At 49.1% G+C, this 11,373-nt stretch overlaps 1 protein-coding gene across 1 annotated transcript; it reads right to left on the bottom strand.

The window, feature by feature from the left end:
- Positions 1-4,660: 4,660 nt before the first annotated feature.
- FZD5 (frizzled class receptor 5) lies at positions 4,661-8,820 on the bottom strand. Its single transcript, XM_028510445.2, has 3 exons — positions 8,703-8,820; positions 8,132-8,460; positions 4,661-7,861 (listed from the first exon to the last, which is right to left on the bottom strand). The coding sequence occupies exon 3, from the start codon at positions 7,610-7,612 to the stop codon at positions 5,852-5,854; it is 1,761 nt and encodes a 586-aa protein (XP_028366246.1). The 5' UTR covers positions 7,613-7,861; positions 8,132-8,460; positions 8,703-8,820; the 3' UTR covers positions 4,661-5,851.
- Positions 8,821-11,373: the final 2,553 nt, after the last annotated feature.

Here is an 11,373-nt window from a genome sequence, read left to right as displayed (position 1 = left end):
ATGTTCCCCACACTCACTTTGACCTTGAATTATATACTCTCATATTGAATTTGTCTTATCTCCCCCGAACAACACTGTAAGCTCTTGATTACCTATCTTCTCCCATACTTATGCCTCAGAGCATTGCTGGAGAACAAACATATAAGGCATTCACATGAGGTGGTGGTGGTGGTGGTGAGTAAGTTGGTAGCTAAACTGCCTCTTGCTGAAGCAGCAGCCAGTAAGAAAGTACTCTGACAACAGAATCTCAGGTTTACTAAGCATCTATCCAGATTATCAGGGAAGTGTCAACTCTAAATCAATTTATTTCCTCTTATCTGGGTTCCCTGACTTGTGTTTATGGCTTAAGACCAAGTTGTGGGTCTAACTGGTGAATAATGAATAGTTTGGGGAGTTCCTGCTCCCCAACCAGACACACAGAACAGCGCCAACATCTACTCCAAATAGGTTTAGGAGTAGAGCAGCGATTTTCAACCAGTGTGCAGCAAGAATTTTAAAAACATTCAGCAATAGATTATTTAGTCAGGGGCACTGACCTCTTTTCTCTTACACTATCAAATTAAAAAAATGACAACAGCCAACACAACAATAGCCATCTGCTGTGAATGTCCCGTCTTGAACCATAAATAGGTCTTCTGAACCCCAAGATGTGAGTTTTCACAGATGAGAAAACTGAAGTTTTAACAGGTCAAATAATATATTCAGGTTAAATTACATGTCTTATAATAGATCATATATTTGAGTTGCATCTTATTGGTCACATTGTATAATAGGTTACACCTGATCAGTTCATTCTTGGTACCAGAAACCCTCATACACAAGAATAGGCCCCTGATTTTTAAAAAAGTCACCTTGGAGCAAAAAGGGTAGGGAATTACTATTGTTGTTATTATTTTTGGTAAGTCAATGAGAATCATACCTACTTTTTGCCAGATCAGCAAAAAATATATGTTTTGGTGTGCTGCAGAATTTTAGTTATTAGTGTACGTGCAGCATGGGATGAGAAAGGTTGAAACCCGCTGGTGCAGAGTACAGACAGGGGTCGATAGAACAGAACGTGACCTCAGGCCCTGTCTTCGTTCTTAGTTTTCCTTCATTTCTTCACGTGCATCAAGAAACAATGACAGGATCAGCAGGAGACACCTGTGATGTATATTCAAGTAAAACAAGTTTTCATTAGTTCTGTTTCTGGTGATTGGGATTTGCTTGTCTTATTAATAAAAACGTTACCTTTTACATTTTAAGTACACCTGAGAAATGTGATTACGATGTTGGAATCCACATATCTCCTCAGATACTCTTAGAAAGCAGCGTGAAAAAGCACAGAGAAAAAGACTTGTACAGCATCTTCTTTTCTTTTCTTTGTTTTTTAAAGATTTTATTTATTTATCTTTAGAGAGAGGGAAAGGGATGAGGAAAGAGAGGGAGAGAAACATCGATTGGTTGCCTCTCACGTGCGCCCCAACTGGGGACCAGGCCTGCAACCCAGGCACGTGCCCCAACCAGGAATCGAACCGGCGACCCTCTGCTTTTGCAGGACGACACCCGACCAACGGAACCACACCAGTCAGGGCACATCTTATTTCTTTGCCATTGCTTTAATGTACTTTAAAATTTATCTACATTAGTTGGGAACAAAGAAACAAAAATAGACATTTCTTTGTTTTTTTTTTCATAAATAACTACTCTCCATATTTGATAAAAATCTCAAAGCATTATTTTACCTCCCACAAATATAATACATACAAAATTTTTCTGAAATAATAAGGTCAGCAAATTATTATGAGACTAACATAACCACATACACAGCTGTTCTACTGACTTCCAGGAACAAAAGAAAAACTTCTCAAGATGCTCTGGGTTTCCATTTGTTAGTGTTATGGATTCTGAATTATAATCATCTGCCAGTAATAATTTATAGATTCAAGTTGATTGTCTACAAATAAAATATTGCTGGCTCTGATTCATGAGTTCTGGGGGTGTCTTTGTGAAGACACTGTATGAGATAGGCACTAGACATATATGGAAATCATAAAGTGTATTAAATGCCCTGGACTCGAACTACTGACTCGGTATGTGCCTCATTTGGCTCAGTAATAAATTCACCTGCACCAAACCCGTATCAAAAGTCACTAAATCTCTCATATATAATATATATTATGTATATACAAACCCACATCACATACATACTATACAGACAGTTTGTAACAACATGAAGCAATATTGTCATAAAATGATGTGCCACAGACAGTATCCTGGCTGAAATCAGCCCTGTAATTGTCATCAACCTGCTAAGCTTTGCCAGTTCTGAATCAGGTTACTTGGTGACGGACAACCTGCCCACCCCTCGCCCTGCTTTAATGTCTTGGTAGCTTTTTCTTTCAGAACCACCCACCCCAACTCAGGCGCATTTTTCCCCCCCAAGATCTCTCGACTGGTCTTTGGAGGCAAGAAAGGGCATGCAGAGGGAGCAGGCAAATCTCAGCCGCTGTACCTTCCACCTGCCTAGATTTGTGATGTGCTCTGTCCTGTTTGCCACATTCGGTGTTAGAAAGCAGTTATTCAAAGCTTTGTCCCTTCTACCCCCCTTGGTCTTTCTGTAGAGCACAAAAGTGAAAGAAGCCTCTTTAGCAGGGGTAGCAGTTCATTAAAATATACAACTACATTTCCTAGCTCTGGGGGTCCCATTCTGTACTTGACAGTGCAGGTCACGGATGCTGTTATTAAGGTTCGGTGTGGGATCCATGAGGTTTTCTCCTGGCAGCCGGTGTCAGGATTAGTGCAGCCCTGGCCCAGGAGGAAACAGCCTAATGAAGACCAACTTAGAAACAGTGCTGTCGGCACATTATTTAAGCTTGTACATGCGCACAATTACACACAACACACACAGGCCCGTCACTGGAAGTGGTCAGGTGAAAATATGACAAAGGTTTCCAAGGGTAAACCAATAAGGCACCAAGAAAAATAATTTTCAGCCAATTTAGACGACTTCAAAATGTGAGGAGGGAAATAATATAAATTAAAAGCACTTCCTAAGGTCGTGTCAACTGATTCACGGAGAGGTCTCACTAGTTCCTTCAGACAACCTTCTAAAATCTTCACTCCTAATCCATGAAGTAAGTAAGGCATTACTTAAAATGGAACTGTGGGAGGAACAGCCCCGATGCTGCACACGGAGCCCCGCTGGAGCCCCGAATCCCGGTCCAACCTCATCAGGCTGGCTGCGAAGAAACTGCTAAACCACCCCACAGCCTCCCCCTTCATAACTGTTTTCATGAGTACGGACTGTCTAGTAAGAAATGCAAATCCAGGGGAGGGGAATAATATGTGGGATGAAAACGGGGGGGGGGGGGGGGGGGGGGGTAACCAGCAATAGCTGTGGCCTCTCTCCCGGGCGAAGGGGGTGGGGCGGTGCCTATTAGTGAGACTTCAGGGAAGCAGGTGGGCTTTATCCTGGAGGGAACAGGAGGGTAGAAACTGGAGACTGCAAACAAAGAGGCGGCTCTCAAAGTAAGCCCCCGAAAGCAGTACCTGTAGTGCCTTTCCTTGGCCTAGTGTCCTTTGTGTTAACTGTCTTATTTTTTAAAGTAAATTGGTTGTTCTTTTTAAGGTTTGGCATGTGGCCAAAATGAAAAAAAAAAAGTTTTTTAAATGAAGAATTATTTTCACCCACTCATCCCACAACTTTTAGATACACTATGCACCATTTCCAGATTCCTGCACAAAGAAAAAGACAGCGGGGCGGGGGTGGGGGGACGGTACAGAGTGGGCACCACTGAAGGCAGCAGAAGCTGTGTTCTATCTGGGAAGATACACTAAAGGAGGGAAGAGGTCAAGGTGAGCAGAAAAGGTCCCCATTTGAAAAATAGGAGAGGGAGCAGCTCTCAGACAGGGGAACTATCTCAAGGTTCAAAGACATTTCTGAATAAGTAGAGAAATAAGATGTGCAAGAAGTTTTCTATGCTGTGTGTACTAGGTTTTGTCAAATCCAATGAAATTTCCATTGATTCAGAGGATGAGTGTGTAAGGGAAGTATGTTTTTATCACCGAACAGCTTTTGAGACTCCTTAAAACTATAATGCCAGGCTCCCCACTCTCACCCTGTAAAATATGTAAATTCACTATGGGAACTATGTATTCATTTGTTTCCTTAATATACACGAAGTAAAAATTAAACTGGGCTTAAATTTTACTTTTCCAGCTTTGGTATAAATGAAGCACAAATTCCCTAGACTTGTTTCCTTAGGGAGGCATTCTCAAATTTTAATTGCGTTTGCCATTTTAGCTTCCTAAATCTAGTCTCTGCTCAACTCTGGTCCTCGGTCTCTTGCTGGCCAATGCACTGCCACCCCGTTCCTCAGTCCTGGCCTAGCACGCTTCATGAATGAATGGTTAAACAGATTAGGAGAGCAAACAGGATTTTCTAATAGTAAAGAAACGTGTGTATGTGTGTGCACATATCAATACACAGGCTTTCTCAGGAAAAAGGGGGAGAAAAATATACTGAGGTGGGGGTGGGGAAAACATTTTAAAAACTAATGCAAGTGTAGTACGGGTCTCATTTCTTTTCAGAGGTGCAGAGAGCAATGTCTTGCCGCTTTCGGAATACATATCTGGCTATACTCTAGTCCAAAGTCCAGGGACACTTATTTTCTCTCACTGCTGCCAATGTTTGTTCACAGGTAGCCAGCTTCCCTCCCCCAGTTCAAGCACCTCATTCAAGGGTGGGTGTGGTTTCTAATCACAGCTCTCCAGGAGGAGGAGTAAGAAAAGCAAGAAAGACTGTTTAACATGATAAAGGAGGTGGGACGCCGGTGGAGCAGGTAAACGTTGGGAATTGACTTAATTAATAGAGCTATACCCATTTCAGTCCTTAAATCTACAAAGCAGCCCCCTTTAGCGATTATCACTAAGTAGTTCCAGAAGAAGGGAGTGGGTTTACTTTTACCAAAAATTACAACACAGGTTATTCTGTGAAAAACTTGGGATCACTGAAGCCTGTGAAGAACCACCCACTCCTCTGGCACACAGCTGACATCGCAGCAATCTAGAATTCAAGCTCAACCAATGCCCATCCCTTAGGTCTTCACTACCCCAGATATTTATACCTGGCCCTATACTGCTACCTCTAACTTATTTCAAATGCTGGCACTGTGAAGAATGAGAATGGTTACAAGTTCTACAGAAAAGAAACCAAAGCTCACTAAACAAAGCTAGCTTGGACCCCAAATCCCTAAACACTCCCTAACCTTGTCACTTCGGGGAGGCCCTAACCACATTACACTGTCCTTGGGATGACCCGGAGTTTCATAAGCAGGGACAAGCAGCTCACCTTAAAAGATCTTGGACACTTCAAGCAGTGGAAGGAGAAAACAAGCTGAGAAAGAATGCCGGTAAACTTCTCAGTCGCAATAACCCAAACTTTCACTGTTCACATTTTTCTTTTACAGACACAAATATAGGAAATATATTTTTCCAATTCAGACCATACAGTTCAAAGAAACCTGAACTAAGTGGAACTTCATTATAATGCCAACCTTAGGATTGTAAAGCCCCCAAAGCAAAGGTAAATGTTGTTGCTAAAAATGCAACAAAGTTAAAAATTAAGAAAAATACATATAAATTAGAAAGAGGGTTCCCTTAAAGAACGCAGTAAGAAACGCAAATAGAATACACGTGAGCTGAGCCCCTCTGAGAAGTCCTGGGACAGCTGCACCCTTGAAAGGGCCCTTTCCCCTCCCTCCAACTTGCCCCAGGAGGGGGCATCAGCACCAGGGAAGTAAACGGAAGTGACCTTGGCAAAGCGACCAAACAAAACAACCCCCCTCCCGCACTCCAGGGCTGAGGCCTCCTATACATGCGACAGGGACACCTGCTTGTGGTAGGCAGCTGCGGCGGGGCCTGGTGGCCCGGTCCTGCCTGTGAGCGCTGCGCTTGCCTCGGCATAGTCCCGGGCGGCCGTGGTGCCACCACTCTTGTGGCCCCGTCGCCGGCGGCAGCAGCAGCGACTGGTGAATCGCCGCCATGACTCCACAGTCTTGCTGGACCAAATCCAGACGCCAGACGTGATGCCCACCACGAGGCACATGAAGTACTTGAGCATGAGCACCCAGTACTCCGGCTTGGCTCGTGGCTGGCCGGCGTCCTGCCCTGGGCACGCGCAGGTGAGCGCAGCCTCCCAACTCTCGCGATAGTGCTGTTCGTACAGGTAGCAGGCCACCACAATGCTGGCGGGCACTGTGTAAAGCAGCGTGAAGATGCCAATTCGGATCATGAGCTTCTCCAACTTGTCTGTCTTGGTGCCGCCCTGCTTGATGACACTACGGATGCGGAAGAGTGACACGAAGCCTGCCAGGAGGAAGAGTGTGCCCACCAGCAAGTAGAGCACCAGAGGGCCCAGCACGAAGCCACGCAGTGAGTTCAGGTTCTGGTTGCCCACGTAGCAGATGCCAGCCACTGGATCCCCATCCACAGAACTCAGCGCCAGCGCGGTGATGGACTTGACACTGGGGATGAGCCATGCGGCCAGGTGGAAGTACTGCGCATAGCCAGCAATGGCCTCATTGCCCCACTTCATGCCAGCCGCCAGGAACCAGGTGAGCGACAGGATGACCCACCAGATGGAGCTGGCCATGCCGAAGAAGTAGACCAGCAGGAAGACCACAGTGCACAGTGCAGGGCCTGTTGTCTCATAGTGAATGTGGCTGTGCTCACGGCTGCAGGCGACACTAGCATGGCCCACGACCAGGCGCACCAGGAAGCCCAAAGACACGCACAAGTAGCAAGCTGACAGGAAGATGATGGGGCGTTCGGGGTAGCGGAAGCGTTCCATGTCTATCAGGAAGGTGGCGACCGTGGTGGAGGTAGAGATGAAGCACAGCACAGACCACAGGCCGATCCAGAAGGTGGCGAACGTGCGCTCGTCAGGGCTGAAGGAGGGCTGGTAGCAGGGAACCGCGCAGTTGGGTACCTGGCCCGTCCTCACCTTGTTGTAGAGCGGGTGCGACTCTTTCAAGATTGGCACAAAGGGCTCACGGCACTTGCACACCGATTGGCCCCCAGCGGTGCACTCCCCTCCAGAGGATGGGGCCCCTGGCGGGCCTGGGTGGGTGGGCTTAGCGGGGAAAAGCCTAGGGGGCACCGTGGTGGCCTCGCTGCGGTTGTAATCCATGCACAGGACCTCGGCGTCGCGCCCCAGCACCGGTAGGCGGTCGCAGCTCATGCGCTCCGGCCAGGCGAAGCCGTACTGGCGCATAAGTGGCGAACAGCCAGCTTTGGCGCGCTCGCACACAGAGCGGCAGGGTGGCAGGGGCTTGTGATAGTCCGGCAGGCAGATGGGCGTGTACATGGAGCACAGGAAGAAGAGCAGGTCCGGAGAGCAGTGGATCTCCACCAGCGGCCAGAACTGGTGCACCTCCAGGCCCGCTTCGTCCTGCGTGTCGTGGTTGAACTGGTTGGGCATGTGCGTCAGGTTGTAGCCTATGCCGCGGCACATGGGTACCGTGATTTCCTGGCACACAGGGGCCTTGGAGGCGGCCACCGCCCGGCCTGCAAGCTGGGCCAGGAGGAGCAGCAGCAACGAGGGCGGCGCACACGGGTCAGGCCGAGCCATAGCCCCCTCCCTCCCCTTGCCTCGCACAGCCCGCGCGGGCCGAAGCAGGCAGGGGAAACCGGGACCGGAGCTTCCCTCTCCACCGACTTGTTTGTGGCGCCGGGGCTGGCAACCTGTTGGTTCTTTCTCTTCAAGAAATCCGGCCCAAGATAAACTGTTTTGGGAAGGCGCTGCCTCCCTCCGTGCTTAGTTCTTCACCGGATAGGATTGGGGAGGGGCAGTTAGGGCTCCGATTCCAAGGAAAGTACTCTTTAAAAAAAGAAGAAAAATTGCAACCACTCCCAATTAGAGGGGAGTCAACGGCTAAGTCCCTGCAAGCGGTCGCCAAATCTCTAGCTTCAACTCTCCCTTCCCTCCCCTCCACCTCCTGAAATCGAACTGTTGACTCCCCGCCCCACCCCGCCTCCCTCTCCACTGGGCCCTCCAGGCTGGACCCCAGGGTCGAAGCGTTCAGCCTTCCTCTAGCAAAGGGCAGAAGGCCAGGGAGAAAGGGGAAAATGGGAAGGCGCGGGCTCTCACCTTCGCTGATCCGGAGAGAAGCAGATATTCCGCAGCCAGCCTGGGTCCTCCGTCTCTGGGACACTCCGCTCAAAAACGCGACTCAGAGCCAAGCTGGCACCTGGAAAGTTTGGTGATAGGCTGGGTATCCGAGGAGGCGGCACATGGCAGCAGCAGGTGGGGGCGTCTCAGAGAGGGGGTCGCCCCCCGAACGCGATCGCCGCAGGCCGGTCACTCGCCCTCTCCTCCTCTGGGGCCCCCCGCATGATCCGGGTGGGGCAGGGCAGGGGCAGGCCGTGCGTTCCACCAGGGTCCCGAAGCCGCACGAAGGGCGAACGCCCCTGCAGCACCTAGGCGAAAGGAAGGCGGTGTGTGGCGGCTGGGGAACTCCGCCGCCTCACAGCACCGCGAGCAGCCTGCACTGGCCCTGCCGGGACTGCTTGGTGCGCGCCCGCCGCCGCGTCCCGCCCGCCGCTCGCCTCCTCCCCTGCAGGGGGCTCCTCGCTCCAGCCGACTCCTGGGGGCGGTGGCGGCGCTCCTGGGACGCGCCCGACTCGGCTCCTCCCCCGCGCACTCGCACCCTTTCTCCCACCTCCGGCTGGCACTGAACGGCGGCGGAGGCAGCAGAGGCGGCGACGGCGGGGAAGGAGTCGCGGCCGCAGGCTGACTAGCCTCTCCCGCTCCGCCCGGTCACCTGCTTCTAATGCCCGCCGGGAGGCCCCGCCCCAGCCCCGCCCCCTCGAGCTAGGGCTCGGTTGGTGGGCTGCTCCGCCACGCTCTCCGCGCGTCCCCGCCCACTGCCCCGCGAGCTTGGCCTCCCTTCTGGGCGCCCTCCGGCCCCGCCCTGAGCGGGCAGCAGAGCCGCGCCGCCCAATCGCGGGCCCGGACGCGACAGGGGCGGGACGAATGCTAATCACGCCTTCTTGAGACCCGGGGCGGGAAACCCTTGCTAGAAGTCTTAAGGAGTTCTCTGCTGGCGCCCACGGGTGCAGGGCTCACTTTCGTGTAATGTTCTAGCTTCTGAACCTTTGCTCCCAGGGCCCCCTACCAGGTCTCCTCTCTTCAGCTAAGCATTCTTACAGAATCCGGCGCTCGTGTAAAAGAACTGCTCAAAGAATCATTCTTTACCGTGGCACCTGTCCCCTCTCCGGGCAGTCCTCAAACCAGGTGAGCTCACGTCGAGAGAAGAGCGAATGCCTACTGAGCCGCACTGTGTGCGGGACAGTGCGTTAATCGTTTACATCTTAATGCAAATCTCAGATCCTTGCAACAAATTCTATGAGGCAAGTACACCTTACAGGTGAAGAAACAGATTTAGAAACTAATCCAAGGTATTCGAGCTAAGGATAGTTTCCCCCCAGAAAACCGCAAGCTAGGCCATCTTGTTCCCCGCGGTATTCCAAGGGCTTGGCACATAGTAGGCGCTCAGATGGCAAACCCAAGATTGGAAGCCAGGTAGTTGGGCCGTGGCATACACAATTTAAACCATTCCTTCTATGTACAATAGGTATCTCCAAGGCTTCAACCTTTACTTTTGCGTTTTGTAACAAAATCTTAGGCTTGTGACAAGAAAGTGATTTTTTTCTGTCTTTGCAAGACTCGAGAGATGTTAATCCTTTAAAATCCCAGGCTGTTCCCCGCAGAGAGAAGCAATGCTGGCTCTGGGCTCTGTAATGGGCAGGGCGCTGGGCCCCCTGGGGACTGCGGGCTGCTTAGCTGCGCACCCGCTAGCAGCCGGAGGCTGGGGCGGGCGCACGGAGCAGACGCCGCCCGCGGGAAGACCTGCTGGGCGCCCCGACTGCGGGGACACACAGTGGCGCTCTCCAAATGGGTTTTTATGCTTCAAGTTTTAAATGTCCTAAAAATGCCTCTTTTTCTACGTGTTCTAATTAGGTTGGAAGACTGAGGTGTTTAGCATACTTGAAATTCATTCACACGCTTACAAAGAGGGTCTGAATTGTTTCCCACTCCCCCACCTCTTCCTTCTGGGAAGGAGGTGAAAAAAAGACTGGAGGGCCAGGGAACTTGAAGGACTCAGGACTGGACTAAAGGAGCGAGATAGGCCGCGGTTATTGTTCTTCTGTCCTGGATTCCATTTTGTACAGATTGAGAGACTAAATGGCAGAATAACCCTCTCCCTCAACAAGGCTCTGTGGGAAATAATAAAGAATATGTGTATTAATCGCAGCCTCAGAATTTAAAAGGGCTAAATGTCAATAGCTTCACAAACATCAACACTATTAATAAATATGTTTTACATGTACATTACATCTTTCGTTCCTTGGAACTCTACAGGTGTTCATGTTTATCTCTTTTGTTTTTTGGAAATACTTGGCACTCTGGGTGGGCAAACTTCCCAGGGCTGAAACGCTGTGGGAGTTGAGAAGCCAGGGAGTAGCAGTCAGAAAGGAAGGAAAACCCTCAGCGGAAAGTATGTGTAGACGGCGAACATGCCAGGGGAGGGCTGTCTCATTCTGTGCCCTTTATGCGACGTGTGTATTATTGGGGATAGACAAGTGTTGGCTAATAATAAAAATTATTTGAGGTTGGAGAATGTTAATCACTCCTCCTGGAATTTAGCCAGAATACTTGTGTTATTTCACGTGGTTCTAACTCAAACGATGTTATCTACTGGTTTGTAAACCTCTCTCTGCTCAATCAATAGAGAAAGTTTTCCTTTGCTTGGAGACCTCTAATAATAGTAGTAATAACAGCAGAAACTTTGCCTAAACAGACTTATTTTGCACTGTAAAGTTTTTTGTATCATTTGAATTTTTGTTTTATTAAAAACGTAGGTTGTTTCAACTTAAAGGCAGTTTAAAATAGGATGACTGTTTAACATGTAAGTATTAGACAGGATGCTAAATAATTCATTTATGTTAGTTCATTTAATCTTCACAACAATTAAATAAAACTGGCACCATAATGACTTGCTTGAAGTTACTTTTTTAGTCATTGGAAAAGATAGAAATCAATATTTTCTCCTGAGTCATAATTTATTACTCAACAAACTAGAAACACTAAATTATGATTTTTAAATCCACACCCTCGGATATGTTTATTGATTTTAGAGAGGAGGGGGGAGAGAGACAGAAAGAAAGGAAACAAGAGAAGAGAGAGAAAGAGAGAGAAAGAAACATCAGTGTGAGAGAGAAACATCCATTGGTTGGCTCGTGTATGTGCCCCAACTGGGGGTCCAACCCACAACCTATGTAAGTGCCCTGACTGGGAATCAAACCCACGACCTTTTGGTGTATAGGACA

The sequence above is a fragment of the Phyllostomus discolor genome, chromosome 4 (genome assembly GCF_004126475.2).
Source record: "Phyllostomus discolor isolate MPI-MPIP mPhyDis1 chromosome 4, mPhyDis1.pri.v3, whole genome shotgun sequence".
NCBI lineage: Eukaryota > Metazoa > Chordata > Mammalia > Chiroptera > Phyllostomidae > Phyllostomus > Phyllostomus discolor.
The sequence above is the reverse complement of the archived record's forward strand: the minus strand, read 5'-3'. Positions and strand labels throughout refer to the sequence as shown.

What these genes read in the sequence shown, in the direction of transcription:
- FZD5 (XM_028510445.2), bottom strand. Translation starts at nt 7,612, where the DNA reads ATGGCTCGGCCTGACCCGTGTGCGCCGCCCTCGTTGCTGCTGCTCCTC.